General features: G+C 34.6%; 1 protein-coding gene across 5 annotated transcripts in view; it reads right to left on the bottom strand.

Annotated features, from left to right (window-relative positions):
- The window catches only part of LOC149785447 (epidermal growth factor receptor kinase substrate 8-like protein 2), a 171,577-nt gene that overhangs the window by 89,769 nt on the left and 61,683 nt on the right, over positions 1-20,125 (bottom strand). For all 5 annotated transcript variants that reach the window (XM_089979276.1, XM_089979279.1, XM_089979275.1 and 2 more), the window contains 6 exons: positions 18,541-18,624; positions 18,013-18,140; positions 17,140-17,307; positions 11,790-11,842; positions 10,396-10,469; positions 1,834-1,931 (listed from right to left, as the gene is read on the bottom strand). In XM_089979276.1, coding sequence (XP_089835402.1) covers positions 1,834-1,931; positions 10,396-10,469; positions 11,790-11,842; positions 17,140-17,307; positions 18,013-18,140; positions 18,541-18,624 — 605 coding nt within the window. The remainder of the gene's footprint in view (positions 1-1,833; positions 1,932-10,395; positions 10,470-11,789; positions 11,843-17,139; positions 17,308-18,012; positions 18,141-18,540; positions 18,625-20,125) is intronic.

Genomic DNA, 20,125 nt, shown 5'->3' with positions numbered 1-20,125 from the left:
GTCATTTAAATTTTTCTTTTCATTTTTAGTATCATTGGCCCTTTTTGAGAGTGGGTTCATGTTTTTTTTGTGTACAAACATGAATGGCCTTTATGCCTTGATGCTTTACGCTGTACTTGGACAAATTCTCTTCAGTGGTTTTTGAGAAGTCAAATACTGCTTCTACTTTGTGAGTGTGTGCATGTGTGATTTAGATTTTTAACATAGCTTTAACAATTTTCCAGTCATACTGCTACGATGTCTGCAGTGTGGCAGTTTAAAGTGATGTCTAGCACTGGGGCATCATGCTGCTGACCACCCAGTCTCATTATCCTGACACCAGCCTGACCAGTCCTAGCACTAACCTCTTATTGCTGAGTGCCTAGTGATGCAGCTGTTAGTACCATTTTTAGAAGTCTTTGGTATGACTCGGCCAGGGTTCGAACCCACGACCTCCTGCATCCGGGGTAGTCACTCTAATCACTAGGCCACCGGAGGAGTCTCTACTTTTTGTAATGGTGGTTATATTTAATGGCAGATCAGTATTATTCATAAAAAAATCTGATAGCCATCCATGTCAGGATGCTTTCTGTTTAATTTTAAAAATTCAGCTCAGTGCTGAGCTCAAGAAAACAACTCCCTCATTCTCACTGGATAATACATGGCTGTGCCAAACCAACTGCATTTTTTCTCCCTTAACAAGCATCAAAGTTTAACTGCTTGACATCTATCATATATCAGTTATTGATTACTTCTGCCTTTTCTGCCTTCATATGCTGCAAATCTTAAAATATTATGTTTGGAGTAAACACCAAGACGAGCATAAGAATATCTGACCAGAAAAATATAACAGCATTTCAACACTGTCTGGCTTTTAACTTCTCGCTGGTCTAACTCATGAAGATTTATGACAATTTCTTCACATTAAAATAACACTTGTATTACTGGAAAGCATCACTGTAAACATGGACACGATAAAGAAGCTGAGGGAAAGGCACAAAAAAAAACTTAACGTAAATAATGTTTAACCAAGAATGCTTATCAGATCAGACTCGTGTCAGGATACAAGCCTGCTACCTGCTGAATACAGCTCCACTAAAATGACAAAAATTTGCCTTTTCTACATCAAAGGGCCATAACTCTTGTCCATTACCTCCCCTTGCCATTACCAGGATTCCTAGTATTTAAGCAGAGGGAAATACCAATGATGATGCTCACATGGCGGGGTGTCTGGGAATATTTTTTTATGTAATGTGATCGTTTAAGTATTCTCAGAGAAACAAAATTTACTTTAATCTGCTTTCTCTTTCAAATATGTTACCTGATCACATTGACATTAGGAGAAAAGGTACAAGGATTAGAGAATGCTGAGCATCCTATGCCATGGGTATCCTTTTAGAGAAATGAATGCTGGATTCCCCAAGTGAATGATACCATACTTTCCTAACTTGCAAGCAACACAACCTACAGTCATACAATCTATGACCCCTATATATCTGTTTACGGTGATGATTACTGAATTGTTATAAACAAAAATTTCACTGGTGAATTAAGTGAAGCTATGAGGCAGTTTTGGCTTTAATCGAGTCTGGTGGTCAACTGGGCTACTGCCACTAGAATCATCAGATTCAAGGATTGTCTCTAAAAAGCTAATTCTGAGTGATAAATACTCAAGACAAAACATGAACTATGCTACTGCAATCAGCACATTAAGCTACAACAGAACTTTGTGTACACTGCTGTAACATAGTGCACATTATACACTGCTAAATTTGATATATAAATCAGCTATTGTCATCTTTTGAGACCAGTGAGACCAGTGGTCCTTAGAACAGATTTGAGTGTACTGCATACCACATCTCTCTCAAGAGCTTCATTCTGGCCAGCATCTAGTTCCTCCCTGCTGACAAATGGACCTGGCCGCATCGAGGTGGCATGTCCAGCATATGGACCTGAAACAGTAAATATGTATCGATTAAATATGATTACATTATGTATAGAGGATGATATGAGTGTTCCTAAGACACTGTCCAGTTTGGTAGGTAAAAAAGTGCAGTACCCAACCCAAATGTTTGTCCTTGCCCCAATTTCATTTGCAAAGTTGATGCATTTTCTTTCTTTTTTTGTTCTTCATTTATTATTTATATGGAGAAATGTTGGCAATTTAACATCCTCAGTTTCCGGCAGGATCATTCAACTCACTGAAAACAAAATATGTTACTGAAATGTGACTGCATGTTAGGCCAAAATTAGTTCTACTTGTAGGTACCAGAGGTTACATTTTTCTAGATACACACACAAGGCTTAATTCTAAAAGACATGACATTAAAATTGCACTGAATGCAAATCATACTTACATTTTTTATACCTGGGATATTGGTTGCTGATAATATAAAAAGGAGCTTGATGCAGAAACTTTTGCTTTATAATCAGTTTAATTCTCGATTTTCAAAAAATGAAAATACTTTCTTACAATGAGCAAAGAGAAGCATGTCACTTCACTAGAAAATAAAGTAAACTTATGACTTAGATGATGAAAATGATGCATCAAAGGAGTAATACCCCAGCAGCCTTTTGTTATCAACCTCTCAAGGGATGAATGTAACTAAAATATGTTACTAGCACACAGCCAAGTAAATACATGTCTAGTTACTAATTATCATTTCATGACAAAGATCTTCAGATAATTAATCCTTGTTAGAAATATTGTGTTCTAATTAAATATTGATCCATAGTGACCTAAACTTTACCTCACAGATGTGCATATGGAGGGTGAAGTTAATACTATATACCCTTTCCTACTCAAGGAAGAGTACAAAATTGAGTCATTTTAAATTATCTATGTTAACCTACTGAGATCACATAAGTGTGAGTTATAAAACACATGCAATACTGTACACACAACTATACAAAATCAATACAAACATGCATAATTAAATTAGACATTCAGATGTTAATTGACAGTCTGAGAGACTGTGAGATATACAACACTGCCTTGAAAACATTCAAACAAGTTCACACACATCAGAGATCCTTCAATACCTGTATGTGCCAGACATGACCATTAGATCAAAGGTTCTGACTGGCACATCCTTTGAGCAACTGGACAATGGTCACTGGAGTTTTTATATCATTGTATCACCTTGCATTTGATTTGCATATCAAACATACTACTAAACAGATACCGTAATGAAGTAAAAGTCAATATTCAATAGATACTGTTTACTGGTTATTTCTCCATTAAAAAAAAATATTGCCAATGAAGCTGAATTTAAAAAGGTGATTACATTGTTTCTTTGATGGACAGTCAATAGATGTGTCATGGGTGTCATTGGCTCAATGTGTTTGTTGCCTTTTCCCAATTGTTAAAACACTGTATTGCCACAAAATACAAGAAAATGAGTCTCATAGGCTTGTCAAAAGCTCCTTAATGGAACGATTGTCCCAGGGTCTGTATTGCAGAGATTTCATAGTCCGTCAGTGAAGTTTAAGCCAATTAAGGATAATTGATACTAGCATCAACAAATAAACTTTTATCATCAAGACTTATTTGATCAAAATAAAACTGATAATGCATGTTAATTACATGTTATTTATTTTCAAGGCATTACATGTTTGTTGTCAATGATTAACTTTTTTTAAAACAGCAGAGTGAAATACTGTTCTTGTGTGACCAGTATTGTTTTAACAAAAAAATTAGGCTTGTTAAATAGTCTGAAAGGAAACCAGTTAATCATGGAAAAATGAAAATATTATTAAAGCAGCAGCAAATCCAGAACAAAAAAATCACTATTTTTTGGAAGATTTAATAATCAGACATATCAAAGTTTGTGTTGCTGTCACAACCAGTTATATCCCCCTTGAATGTTTTAAATTATATTTCAGAAAAATACAGCCACCACCATATCAATTTTCTGGAAAAAATCTGGGAAATGCTATTACAATTTCTGGATCTCTCACACACACATACACACAAACATATATATATATATATATATATATATATATATATATATATATATATATATATATATATATATATATATATTTATATATATATATATATATATATACATACACACATATATACATATACACATATATATATATGTATACACACACACACATACACACACCAACACACTCTTTAAAACTTAAAATAAGCAATATATTTTCACGATACATTAGGAGGCAGCATGCAAAGATTAATAGAGAAAATATAATTAATTAGCAGGCGAGGGATGAATGAGGAAAATTTAATGAATGTTAAGCCATGGTAAAAAAATAACGTGGTCGCTTATATTTTTATTGACCTGACGTCCATATATAATGCCTATATCTATCATGCTGATTAGTGTCATATCATTAAAAGATTCCAAAATTCCGTGACCAGGATATACATGGAGCAGGTCCATAACAATGACAGCCAAAGTATACTTTGGAACAGGTCCACAATAATAACAGCTAATAAATACAAAGTGCAGCCATTCTCCATGCAGAGTCGCATCTTAGTAGATACAGATGCTGTCTGAGACATTACCCTTGAGATAACATACAGAGCGATTCCAATCCTGTCATCACATGTAATTAAGATTTAAGTTGTTTTAAGTGTCCCATGCAAATACCAGTCCTGCACCTCTGTCTTTTCTCATGTTCCAGGCAAGAGAAGATCTATTGATACCAGGATATGGGGAAGAACTGTATTGTCAGTACCATGCATATACTCAGTTATTCATTCCCTGCCTCAGCATTCCCATAATACCTAAGTCTTCTTCCCTAAAGTGTGCAACATCTCCTCCACCTCTCAGATGGTGTCTATTGGACCAGCTGTAATGGTTGATTTCTGTACCAGGGGCAGACCTATCTCTGGTTTCTATATCTCCAAATCCTTTGTTGACAAATCCTGTTGGATCTTTCACATGCTTTTTTGAAGAAAACTTAAACCAACGAGTCTTTGGTTTGTTATCTTTTCCCATGTGAATAGCTTTGGTATTCTTCTTACTTCTCACTGTATCTGTGTTCATTTCACTTCTACCCTGACCAGTCCAAGTGTTGCATGAATATGCTGTCTGCATAGGCTGGTTCTCCTTACTATTTCTCCATTCTGTGCGCCATGTCTGGGACCAGTTCATACCATCATCACATAGGTCATAGGACCCAGGGTAATCAATAGTCCTGCTGCTTCGGATGCTATGATCCCCTCTAAACAATGGGGGAACACTTGAGCTACGTTTGCCATGTGAGTTACTGAAGTAGGCCTCATTGATCCAATGGCTAGCTTTTAAAAGGAACAAATTTTACAGCTTCAAAATCCATTGGTTAGCACTTTCTTGTCAAGAACTGTTAGTATCAATATTCTCTAAAAAGCTTTACAATGAAACACAGGATACGAGTCATGAAATAAAGTACAGTAAACTGTTTGGGCTAAAAATATGTTTCCAGTTTGGCCGACCATCCCTGTTTCTCATTGCCAAACCTTGCACTTTTACCCACATGGTTGAAATAAATCATATTATTTATATATATATATATATATATATATATATATATATATATATATATATATATATATAGTGACTCGGCCCTGATTTTAAAACCAGTGCAATAAGAAACACATTGGGGTAGAGGCCCTTATAATGAAATTTTGTGTAATAATATATTGAATATTATGAAGTACATCAGATGGTCCCTTTCTTTGTCTTACTTTAGTACATAATATTATGCCATGGTCACAATGGAATTTTAGGCATATTGTTGTGATTTTTTTAAGTCCTTGGGTTTCTTTATACCCAGATTTTACTGTACATTATTTTCTAAATTTATGGGCAACTTTCAGCTAGAATAATGAGAAATAATGAGTCAAGCAAAGAAGTTTTAAAAAATCCAGTTCTGCACTTTTCGAATCTACTATGGAGCATAGTTTCAAAATAAAGGGCAAGCTCTAAACAGAACTAAGACAATATTATACTATCAGATGGTGAGCATTTTATTGAAACAAAGATCTGTATTTGGAACTCCTCTAGGCAATACATCAAAGTCAGCAAGATGCTCTTGGACTTTGCTCTCTCTCATCAGTTATTAGTTGATGGACAAAAACCAAATAACATTTCATCTTGTTAATGCCAGACATTATAGAAATATTACTTTTAGCAATTTATAACTTATCTTTATTCATTGCATTTGTTCATTTGCATTCTAAATCAATATGAAAATCATTATGTAATTACAAAGTGAAATAGTAGTGTACAGAACCAAGTGTCTCGTCTATATCATATGCTTGTCAATATAAACCCTGTATCTGACTTGCATAAACTTTCACCAAAACTTTAGCACACCTCTCATTTGATAACTTGCACACAACGGGGTCCAGACTATAAGCGAGGTACAAGTTACCATGGGACCTCCAAAAATTTGAAACAATTGCTTGGACATCGAGGAAAACGGGGGGGGGGGGGGGGACAGGGAAGTGGCATTAGGGAATTGGGCTGTTTATTGACTGAATCTTTTAATAACGGGCTCTTTCTAATGAAGTTGTTCATTATTCTGTTTAAATAACATTTATTTTCAAAATGTCCAATATGTGAAAGATCGTTTCAACTGGTTTCAACAACCATCACGTGTACACGAAAAAATCTGTGTATTACGTCACTGCTTTTTGTTTTCTTCTGGTTCCCGTAGTGGTGTTTAATATTATTCTGCAAAATTGGGAGTCCCAAGAGCAGGGAACAAGACTAACTGTTGATATACCGCCAAACAAGATTCCTTTTTTTCTTCTTCAAAAACATGCGACATTTATTTCATGTGACAATCATCTGTGTCGAAACTCAATGTTTGCATTGTTCAATTAGTACAATATTGATGTCACGATTTCATTAGAAGTAATAATGAAACTTCTTATCATCCTTGAGGATATCTCTAAGTGCCAGTTCAAGAATTCTCCTAAACTTGCTTGCCGACAATGGAATGTATCTGTGAAATCAAGCTCTTTATTTTACGAAGTATTCATTTTGCTTGGCTGCCTTATCTTTGATCAGTTATGAAAGAGTTGGTTAATTTAAGGCAGTTTATGTAACATACACAATAACATTTATAAGTGTTCGTTTGATCAAATGAAGTGAGTTCACCCGACATACGACCGGGGCTGCTAGATTTTAAGTTTGTTGGATTTTCGTTCCTTTTAACTTTTCTTTTATCCCAAGTCCTTTATTTGATTCAAAAGACAAAGAACGTGATAATACAAAGGAGGCCAGCTTTTAATTCAGTGCAACAATACAACAAACATTTCCAGAAGTCAGTTATCAAAACAAGGTCAGCACTTAATTAGGTTCTCTGAGAAACAGTCGCAAACATAGCTGTTATGGTAGATTGACGCATTTCATGTTTAATTTCAAGAGGACACATTGCATTTATGACGATTACACTTAAAAGTAACTAAAAAATATAACTAGAACACAAATTTCAACTGATAAAATTTGTTATTTAATTTGTATTTATTAAATACTGTCTCCACTCAGCGTAACTGACATTTTCATTGATCGAAATTTTCTTACATATCGTAATTGCGGTGTACAAGGAATGTCATTTTGAAATAAATTGTAAAAAAATGTATGACCTATTTTTAAATTTGATATTTCATAGTGTTGATTAAAATTTCCAGGTCCTATCTACGGTTTTCGACGATAAAACGAGCAATACATCAAAGTTTCCATTACCAATTTTGATTGCGTATTTCTTCAAGTTCAACAAATAGGGTTCAATTATCTGGGTATTTTCTGGTTTTAAAAAAAGAGATCCATTCCTGAGCCCACATTATAAGCGGGTTCGTGAGTTATATGGGTGCGAGCTATCGAGGGAGTGGTGTACAGTCATTCGTAATGCTTAAGTAAACAAGTCAGGCAAAACAGTCCTGACATATAAATGCATATATTTTTTAACTTTAGAAATATTATTGAAAATTTTATATTGAATACAGTAACTGATGTCGCAGATGTGATTTTCAAAAAAACTGTAGCGGAATAAAATAACACTGTTTACAATGATGATGTGTTCTGTCTGTTGAAGCTGCTGAGACAGGCAAGTCAGGAAGTCCTTGCATATCAGAATATAAATTTCAGACCCAATGTAAAGCTGAACTAAATTTTTAGTTGAATAGTACAGTAAATGTACAAGATACGACTGTAAATAACTTTTACATTTTTTATAATGATGAACCAAGCATTCTGTTTAAGCAGGCATGACTAACAAAACAAAGTCCTAGCACATTAGTGTATACATTTTCAACCTAAAGTAATATTATCTTAAAAGTTTTCTTTGAAAGCAACATTGAGGTAGAAATTATTTTCAAACCTTTAAGTTGAAGCTTTAACAATGTTCACCATGATGTATGAGCAGAAAAAATGATAACTCTTAAAATAACATGGAGTAAACTTCTGAGAGTTTCATTTGCATGCAGCAAGTGATGTAGAAAGGACTTTCAAAGCCTTAAAACTATTCACAATACTTGAAAATTAACCATGCTTTTGCAGACGGGACAAAAACATTAACAGCAAAATGTGAAACTTAAATGTCTGCTAGGCAAGCTATTAAGCTGAACAAGAGAATCATTCAACAAAAAAATATTCAAATGCTTCCACAAAAAAGCTGAAAGTTGTACTTTTCAACATAAAGCATTTTACACTGGTATTGATTTGATATGAAATTTATGAAAAGATTTCAATATTATATTATGCCATAAACTGCAGGCAATGAGTGTCATATAGCAATATTGAATGAATTTCATAAATCTGATATCAAATGAATGTGAAATTATTTGCATCACATAACAGAAGGAGCCTTCTATCGCACAATGCCTAGTGCTTAAACATCAGTGTTGTCAATGATTTTTAAGGTGATATTATAATGATGTCAGTGATAATAATAATGAGTGGTATTATTACATGATTCCTGTTAGAGATGGTTTCTCACCGGATGGCACAATGTCAAGTGATATGTGATACTTCTTCATGTGACAGGTGTCATTGTTTTAATAATCATGATCATGACACTACTGAGTTTTACATGACATCACAATCTTCAGTTCTTTGCATCATGCAGTTCAAATGTAAATTGTTCAATTTTTTAAGAAAATTAAAACTTCAATTGTACTCTCTAAATAATATAGTAAAAACAATTATAGACCTTTACTGAGATGAATATAAAACTGTATAAACCAGTAAACCTATTTTATTGACTTGTACATAAAGCCTATCAGTACAAGGTTTACTGGTTCATAAATTTAATATTCCCCTTAACAAAGGTAAATAATTATGTATTATTATACTCTTGCAAGAACAGTGCAAAGATTTGAATTCTTAGAGGAAAGTCTTACTATAAATAATCCAGTCATTTCAATCACCACAACACAGAGTATATCCTAGAGATGCATGAATTTGTCAAATTATCCAGACTTATTCCATGCTAGCAAGTATGTTTCTGATCAAAGAACTTCAATGCAGAAATAAGTTGATTCTGTGCCTCAGCAGAGCAGAGCAAAAAGAACACCAAAAGCTGCAGCAATTAGTTCACAAATCTGTGTACCCCAACCCTGTCTCCCACATCCCACCTCCATCCCATAATGGAGATGAGTTTATAGTATAAAGAAACAGCATAACTCTACTGAAAATAATGAGCACAATGATTGGACAACATGCATATCTTCTAATGATGACCATAATATGTACCAAGCTGAACAAGAGGCCCAAGTGAGTGTGATTTTGCTCACTTGAATAACAGATTAATAGTTTCTGAATATATATATGAAAGAAAGTATCCGAGAATGCCAGTTTTATTTATAGATTTGATCAGAGAATTCTGATCTGCCATCGAACATGGCCAGCAACACTAAAAACAGAAAAACCTTTAAATGACTCCTCAAAACCCACCAATTAGAAGTTAACCAAATTTGAAAGAAAGCATCCTAGCTTCAATGTCTTTCAAATTTATACAGATGACTCTTATCCAGTGTCAAATATGGTTACCATTACTGAAATCAGACATAAAAATGATACCAGCAGCTATCTCACTTGGCCTCCAATTTTAGTTATGTTTAGTACTCAAATAAAGAATTTGAAAGTTGTGATAATTGTCATTGGTCACTTTACTATTCCTCATTTCTAACCATCTTGCTTATGTTAGAGCTTGACAAATTAATTAAAAAAATGAGGAACAAATTCCTGATCTAGTTGCATGACCACATGCAAATTCTCTGCAATTGATCAGAAAACATTACAGTGTTGCAACATTTAATCAACTCAAATACATCACCTACAAATCTGAATAATGTATGTCCATTGTTAAAAGAGTCCACAAATCCCCCCAGAATCAATGCATTTAAGCCTGTCGATATCTTGGTGATTATCCTTGAAAACTATAACTTACCATCACCAAATCTGTTCTGTACTGGGGGCATCGGTGCTGGTTTGCTAGGGGGTGGAGGAACTAGTGTTCTGCCACTAAAAAGAAAAGAATAAAATGCTGGAAGTATGAAATATCAAAATGAATTCATGACACTATAAATAGTTGTGAATAATGCAGAAGTGTATCAAGATCAAGAGGAATTCTGTTTTTAAGAGTAAATAGGAAATATTATAAACTTTTTAATTTTTTTTATTTTCACCTGAGATGACCAAGAACGTGTCACAAAACACTGTAAACAGACTGCTTATACTGGCTGAAATTTCACATATTGCTTCCCATATTGTGGATTATTTTTACAGACATGAATTTACAGATTCTGTCCAAACAGATGTATTTTAAATTTTGGTGTGTTGTATTTTAGCAACTGACAGATAGAAGGAAGATTTAATTTAATAGAGACAAGCAGTAGAATCATTTAACGAGTCTGTCATTTAACTGTTTCAATAGTTCATTCAATTAGAAAAAGAAAAAGAATCGTGTTACATTATTATAAGGTTCCGGATGCAATACAAAACAGGAATACTCCCAGATCACTCTCTACCACAGCACTCAAAAGAAAAACACTTTTTGACATAAGCCCAGAACTAGTGACCTAAAAAATATCACAAGCCCTGACTCAAACTTCACAAGCCCGAGTCTATTTCCATGTGCCATAACTTAAAACAAATCATATTAAAGTGACCTGTTTGATTATTAGGATCTCAAAAAATTTCAGTGTTTTTGTCCAGATCCCAATGTCAGCCATTGTATAATTGCTCTAACAATGTCCTTCTCAAACAGCAGATCAACAGAGTTTATATTCATTAGCAATCGAAACATGTCTTGATTATATAGTTTCAGTTTCTGTTTTACACATTTAACACTGTTCATAAGTGCCATATAAATTACTATTCATTCAATCTTAACTATAAACATCTGTAATAATGCAATAGCAATTAAACAAGACCAAAAAAAAGCGTTATTGCTGATCTCAACTGTGCCAAAGGTTGGCTGATTTTTATAATCAAGGACAGAACAGCCAAAACAACCATATTTGATCCCTTTATTATGTATAATAATACCTCAACACAGATTAATGCAGCGTAGCTTTGTTTATCCAGACTCCAATGTCTTGGTCCCTTGATGCAGCTTTGGGTTAAAATTCACTGTTATTTTTTCTCAAGGCCGCAGAAGGCAGGAAAAAAAGTGTCTTGATTAATTAGCATTTCCCTATGTAGCGTGTCGGGATGTAAGTGGACCAATGACCTGTATATATTGTGCCAAATGTCACACAGATTTACCTGAATAAACAAACACAGATTTACCTGCATGAAAAACAAAGATCTACCTGTATGAATAAATGAGGCAACTCTTACCCTGGAACACTCTGGCCTTTAATTCTCAGTATCATTTCCACCACTTGTTGTGCCTGAAGGAGACAATATATTTCACCAAGTTAGTACAGTAACAGCTGCTAATTTTACCTTGTAAGACCGTAAAATATAATTAATCCAAGGTAATCTTCACTTTAAAAATGCTAGTGAGCAAGTCCTAAATGATAATACAATGTAATCTGATGTAAGCCTCATCCAAAAAGGCTAGAGAAAAAAAATCCACCAATCTTAAATACAACCTCCGAAAGCTCAAAATGCAACTCATTCATGTCAAATTTTAACTCAAACTGCATTAGCAAGACTTTAATGATCCTATAATGTATTTAATTCAATGTAAATGTAATCTCCAGATGCTAAAATGACCTCAATGACCTTATAATGCAATATTTTCAATGACTGTAAAATGCAATAACTTAAAGATTACTTGGACACTAATGGCATCACTATCAATTCTGTACCATTTTGGAAATGGTCCATTCAAAATGCCTAAAAATAGTTTTTAACATTCAGAATTACTTTGTCACTTATGCTCAGAAGAAAAGATTTACAGCAGTAATTTGAATTATGATCAGGAATATAATGAAACCCAGTCAATTAATTCCGTTACAAAGAACAGCAATAGTAAAATGCAAGCCTGGATTGCTAAACAACCTGCAGCATTGATTCTTGGTTTGGTGTTTTATGGCACACCAACACAAGTAGGTTATTTAGTGCCAAGAAAATGGAGTAATCTGCATTGTCCAAGGTCACACCATGTTAATTGACCAGTACTGATCCAAAAGTAGATTCAAACCTACATACTTTTGGTTACAAGAAGGAAACATTAACCATAGAAAGACTTTACTATAAATATAATCTTTTGTTGTTCATTTTTGGAAACAAGTGTACGTGTGTATGTGTGTGTGTGTGTGTGAGAGAGAGAAAGATTTGGGTTTTTAATGTAGCTTTAACAATTTTTCAATCATATCGCTAAGATGTCTGCAGTGTAGCAGTTAATAGTGATGTCTAGCTCTGGGATATTATCCAGGCACCAGTCTGACCAGTTCTAACACTAACCTCTTAATGCTGAGCACCTAGCAGCTGTAATTACTATTTAAACAAGTCTTTGTTATGACTCTGCCAGGTTCCAACCCATGACCTCCTACATCTGAGGCAGATGCTCTAACCACTTAGGCCACTGAAGCAGCCATGGAAACAAGTTACTCATCCTTACCCAACAAACACTTGACAGGATGAACAAACAAGTGGAATTTTTGTGGCCCTGAGGTAACAGCTCTTTAAGTCTTTCTCATTCGATTCTCTTGCTTCATAACAGCAGATACAAATTTTATACTTCAGTATTTTACTTTCTGGCTGGAACTGTGTATTCTGATATTCAATTGGGTATTCTGTGAACACCAAAACATATGTACAATACAAGAATGAGTCATAATCATCGCAACTTTAATCATGCCTTACAGACGGCAAAAATATCTTTAATGAACAAGACTGATTCAGGGCTTGTTCTGTTACAGGGCTCAATTCAAGTCACTGTGCACTCTTAAGTACTATCATATTACTGGAACGTTTTGAGCTTTTTCAAATAATTGCTGTTGCTGTTGTTGTTTTTGGGCTTAATGCCATTTTTCTGCAACCCGGAAAAAACTACCGATCCACATGATGCTACTGACAACCTTTTCAAACACAGTGGAACCCCGCTATAACGCGATAACTGGGGTCCAAAAAATTGGATCGCACTAATATAGGGGTTGCGTTAGTGTGGGGTTTTACAGTATTTAACTTTTTTCAGAGAACAACTCATTGGCACATATACGTGTATTCATGTCTAATGTATATGATGAATAGGGTATCAACAACGTTTACTATTGTGCCATCGTGGCATGCAGTTCATCCATAATGCATGTAATTCCAATGAAAAATTGCGAACAGATTTACAATATTCAGTAATTTTTTCCCAGATCATTGTGTCTGAATTCAACATCTAATATATAGCATGAACAGAGTATTAACATCATTTACTTGCCGTCTGATATTGTACTGTCAGGGCTTGCAATTAATCCATAATACAGGTAATTCCATTGGAAAAATTGCATTCATATTTAAACTATTCAATAATTTTGTCACAGATCATTATGTGTCTGAATTCAATGGCAAAAATTAACAGCAAAATTAGGTTAAAAAAGATGAAGCACATGTACGGTTCATTACATTCCAGGGTCTATGATCGGTGTCTGCACAAATTTCATACAGCTAAAATTTTCTCATATGCGTTTCTGTGTATATTTATCAATTGTAAATTTCCATCAATGAATGCTCATACGCCTACTCGTTTGAACAGCTACAGCAAGAATAATTAACAATCAGCACATGCTTTCAGCATGCATGTAACTTTTACTTCAGATTTTGGGAATATCGAAAGAAACGTGAAAACTAGTATATTAATCATTGCGCAAAGTGTAGAGAATAACTTGAGTTTGGGAACTTGCTTTTCCATAACGGTAAAATAATTTTATAAAAAATAGGAAATTAATAATGAGTTCATAAGCAAACACCATACATATCTAAAACCCGAGAACTAAGTGCAGTAGGCCTGCATTGGTCATGAGTCACTTTTATAAAAATTATAAAGCTAAACACATGTACAATTTCATACCCTTTTAATTTCCAGCTAATAAAGTGGACATTATTTACTGGTCAACTGATTGGGTCTAATAGCACTGCCAAGCCCAGCAAACATGTTGGCGGCTTTCAATTTTGATGTTTATTAAGATGCGAGAATCTTTTATCAACCACTGCATTGTTTGCTGCTTGGTTGTGTATGCAGTTAAAGAAGAAACATGTCGGCTATTGTTTGAGCAGCGATTGTATACAGAATTAATTGAAGACAATCACAGAGATGACTTACTGGCTTTACTCATGGATTAGTAATAGGTAACATTTCCGATAATGTTTATTTTGGCATAACACATCAAGAACCTGGTAAATTTGTTAAATTTAAGAAGCTACGCCACGATCATTTTATATTCAAATTCATATGGAAACTCTTCCACCAAATGATCATAAACATTTTACTTGCTATTTCTCATACTTAAAAAAAAAAATTTATCCTGGTAAGATGAAAAATACATGTATGTGTCTTTGAAATTTCAGCAACCACACCACGATCATATTATATTCAAATTCATAGGCGATCTCTTCCCCAAAATGATAATAAATTTTTTATGCACTATTTCATATACTCTGAACAAAAAAAATAATTTCACATGCGAATGAATATATTAAATTGCATAAGCCATGCCACGACCACGTTATATCTGAATTCATGTTACCGTGGGGTGCGCTATGGCGGGGTTGCACTGTACCCACAATTGCCAAGCCCTAGACTCAAACCCATGTGGACAGAGGTGAGATGGTAGTGATTGATAAAGGCAAATGCTTTAGACCATTTAGCCACCAGTGCCCTATTCTAATAGCATAATTTATATTGATTCAATGCAACATTCAAGAATATGGTATTTGTTCATGGCAGAACAGCAAGCTAACAAATCTGCAATAAATGCTAAACATAAGTGTTTCATCTAATTTGAACACATTAAAGAATTTTTTTGTGGAGAATCTATGTCTATCCCAGCATATATGGCTGGTTGTAAAATTTAGATATGACCCCTCTAAAATGGAGTGCCAAAAGGCTTTGTAATTTATACATTTGATTTAAAACTTTCAATATTGAATTAAGATTTTATTATAGAGAATTTTGCTTTGCATTTTCATTCAACTTGTTTGCATAAATGATGCTGCTTATCTAAAGCTCTATGTTTTAAAACAAAATCTGTTTAGAACAAACTAATTTAAAAATTAAAATAAGTTTTGTTGTAAACTAATAGACCTTGCTATGTTATTAGACATATTTCCGTAAGCTATTATTATATTAATTTTTGCCTATAAGCAAGCTGATTCTATAAATAAATTTTATTAGATAAAATACACATCACAGCTCACAGTAATGCACATGATCTGCACCTCTGCACACCAAGGTTCTGTCTCTGGCTCTATCATGTGCCAGGGTATGTCACCCTCTATGGCTCTTGGTTTCCTGCTGGTTCTCAAGTTTCCTTCAATTTCATTCCCATCATGCCAACATCAGAGCTTGGCAGTTATGCACATGCCCTGTACCGTGGAAAACTCAGGTTCAATCCCAGGTTCCAACTTCCAAAAATTCCCATCATACTCAGCCAACAAGTGTATAATATATCATATTTATCCAATGACAAGCCCGCACACATGAAAGGATCATACACAGTTTTACACAAGTTTAGCAACTTATTGGAATCAGCCCACTCCTTAGTTTTGAAAAACAAAATTAGGTTGGCCCCTCAATTTTATCATAGAAGAAATATTTTAAGTTGTTAAAACATTGTGTTAAATTGGAATAAGCGAGGTGCTTACTCATAAAAAAAAAATGGGAATAAATCCCAAAAGCCTTATGGTTGATATGGTTGAATTACTTTCATTGGAATGTGTGAATGAACCAATTTTCTTGAGTATATGTGAAACAGGGTCCGAAATAGGTGTAAAGAACGAACATCTGAAAATACAAACACTCTCAAGCATGAAAACCGAGTCAAAATGAGCTGGTTTTGAAACAGACGAGTAGATATATCCAAATTATTTTCACAAATGTATGTCAAATACAGGCGAAGATATTGATGCAGTAAACAAAAGAATACAGAAGTCATTCAAGCATGCAAATTAAGTCACACTAAGTCTGAGTATGACCGATTTGATGCACAAAAATCATTGCCGGTATGTAAAGTGACACACCCCAGGGTTATCTTTTGCTGATTAACAAAAAAATTGGTTCAGTCTACAAATAGTCATCAGTACATAAATTGATGCACCCCAATATTATGTGTTGCAAAAAAACACTAAATTAAGGTTTGGTCTAACTACTTAAATGGCTACTTTACAACCCTCCCAAACAGAAAACATGCGCACAGCAGTTTCTTACGCTAAAGTTATCATAATTCATAGGGTTTCAACTGAGTGTGGAGCCTGGATGTGACCTATAACTGTCACATCATTTGTAGCAACAGGATGTTAGAACCATATAATCACCACACCCAAGAAAGTGGCGGAAACCATACATGTCATGTTAAAATGATTCTCACGAGACACTATTATTTTATATGCACCTCTGTCACGCAATGAAGCAACAATTTCCATTCGCTCAATTTTATGCCTTGTGTTGTTCCAGGATATTGTCAGTGTTATCTACTTAACCTATGTCGTTTTATTTTGCAAAACTTTTTCTTCCTCCCCCATCTCAACTTACTGGTGTTCTAATAGACTGGAAGATGTGCATATCAGAAGTAACATTTTTCCTTCCTGGGTCATCACACACAGTGAACAGGATTAAATTGTTATATACTTCCCGACGGTCATTTCGAATGATGGCTGTGGGCTCCAAGACACTGTGGACAGGAAAGCGTTCAACTTCATCCTGCAAAAATAGTGAGATCCATTTCATTCATATTAAGGACAAATCTAGTGATCTATTTAGGACCATTATAAAACTTAAAATAGTTCTCATTAGGAGAGACATGGGACAAGACTTCAAGAGCAGATAGACTGTATGATGGTATGAAATTTAGCTTTAGAAACTGAGATTAGAACACTAATTTTGTACACTAAAGGTTGGGTGTATTTAATGATATATTAGCACACTAAATACACCAAACTTGTTTGTATTTTTGTTACCATATATTAAATTCCTTTCATTTGAAAAAGTGCAAGTTCTAACAGGTGTGCAGTATGCTGAGTCCAAGTCTGAATATCAACTGGACCAATCAGTACTAATTATACATTCTTACCAAGCATCTTTAACATGCTTTTAGACTTGTTACAACTGCATCATATAAAACAGAAAACTAGAAGTTATTAGTTGATGACATCAGAAAGGAACTACTTCTGTATTCATGTGCCCTTCCTGAGTGTTTTCGCAACATTAGTAAACGATGGCTAAAATATAATTCTTTTATTTATTTATAGAGATTCATAATTATTTTGAAAACTATCTGGAATTATACAAATTGCTATGACCATTCATGAAGTGTATAATCAATTTTTAAGCTTCAAAGCTTCATGAATCCTGTCAAATGTGAAGCTGTAAGGGGTACCTTAAATAGAGATTTGTGTTTATAGCTACCCCCGTGTTTTTGTCCACTATGACAACATGTCTGCGTTCTATGATCAGCTGACATCTCATAGTCCAGATGCCTGTAGTGTTTTCCATCTGTTTAAGCTTGGCCAGGCCATCCTCTGGATTGATGGGGCCTAAAATAAAATGCAAATTATTTAGTGACAGTGGAAACAACTGGCAATCATAACAATGAATAACATATAATTTACTAACAAAATTTTTTAATTTGTGAAAACATGAATCAAATGAAGAATATGATGAAAGAAAAAAGGTGAAAATTTTGGAGAATTTAGGGAGGCGTAAAAATCTGCAAAATAAGATAATTGCATTCACATTAATAGTGACATTTCAAGCCTTTTGCAAGTAAAAAACGCCCTGAATGTAATTAATTTACCTGCATATTGGAACCATCTGAATCTCATAAGCAAACCATGGCTGCACCCTATATTCAGATGCCATACTGTTCACATCATTTTGTGAGAAAGGCCCAAAATATTATTATTGTGATTATACAAGTACATGGCCAGAACTTACCAGATTTGAATGTAAATGTGGCCAAATGGTCAACCTCAAAGGACTGTCCATCTCTGTCAGGCCCGCCATCCACACTGCTCTCATCTGCAATGATAATAAAAAAAAAAAATCAGATCCATCCATATATTAGGAAATCAACTATACAGCACACCTTCTTAAAATATGTATGTCACTACAGTCTGCACACAAGCTTTCAATGTGACATGGAACTTCTATCAGCATGGGGGGGGGGGGTCAAGAACACATAAGCGAAGGTCACAAAATGAAAGAAAGAAATGATGGAGGAGCATTTAAAAAAGAAAAGAATGGATGAGCCTGTACCTTTTCTTTTAATTATGGACTTCAGATTTTTTATTCAATTTTGCCAAGAGCCATAGAAAACAGTGATTTCTCCAGAATTTTCACATCCCCTCTAAAATTTTCATAAGGGGGATTTTACATTTTTAACTGATGGTTGTGGGTTAGTGGTAGTACTTATGTTGGAATAGTATCCATAAATAGGCTCAGTGAAAGTATCTTTCACCAAAAGTGTGCAATGTTGTACATAGGATGCCAAGGCCAGGGTACATTTGTCCCCCACCTTCCAAATCTAGCAGCCACACAACATTTAAGAGGGACAAAGGAAACTAATTGAATATAATGCACTAATAGTGTTATTAAATGAGACAACCATATTTGCTACAATGGTTTTGCCCATGTAACTTTGTGTTTGGCACTGTCCCAGAGGTCTTGAAAATGCATAATTACATGAATTTGGATGCCAATTTTTTTTTTCTTTCTGGGATGCAGAAAATCACTTAGGCCAAAGTCGTGCATACTCAAATAATAGGTGGGTGGCAAAATTCAAAGACTAGCCAGTCCTGCTTAGTGGGAAAATGTGTTGAACAATCAGCTGTGCTGATATTTACAATGATAGAATTCAGTGGCTGAATGTACATGTTGCATTATAAGAGTACATCAAAAGAACATGATGCAACAGCTGGGCCTCTAGTTCAAAGACTGGTGGCTGGGTGGGAAAATGTACTGATATTTACAGTGATTGAATTCAGGGGCAGAAAGACCCAGAAATGTACATGTGGTCATTTAGAAAAATACAACAAATAAACAACTTTAGATTTCATTATTGTGTTCATTTCCAAGTGTAGAGGAATAAGCAGTGCACATGACCTCGGAATCAAGACATGATGAGACTTAGACAAAATGCCATTCACAAATCTGGATAAGTATTTTGGGGTTAAATGGCAAACTGATGCAAATCTGGATAAGTATTTTGGGGTTAAATGGCAAACTGACAAAGGTTGTAATGAGATTCAGGAGAGTAGTAAAGTTGCTAGAACTGATAGTTCAGATGGGACAGTAGCTGAGCGTGTGTTGCCTAGCTTAGTGCTAGGAATAAGACATTCTTTGAATTGACAAAATTTAGTCTCACTCTGATGGACAAACAAGAGCTATGTCAGTGTTGTGAAGAATGTAGAAATTAAACTTAGTGGCAACCAAGTTTCTTCTAGTCTGCATAGTTTTTGGGAGGGGACTGCATCATTTGCTGGTGGGACTCCTATTTTTACCAAAATGGGAGTACTCGACT

This window comes from Sinohyriopsis cumingii, chromosome 13 (genome assembly GCF_028554795.1).
Source record: "Sinohyriopsis cumingii isolate HCF-2022 chromosome 13, ASM2855479v2, whole genome shotgun sequence".
NCBI classification, from domain to species: Eukaryota; Metazoa; Mollusca; class Bivalvia; order Unionida; family Unionidae; genus Sinohyriopsis; species Sinohyriopsis cumingii.
The sequence above is the reverse complement of the archived record's forward strand: the minus strand, read 5'-3'. Positions and strand labels throughout refer to the sequence as shown.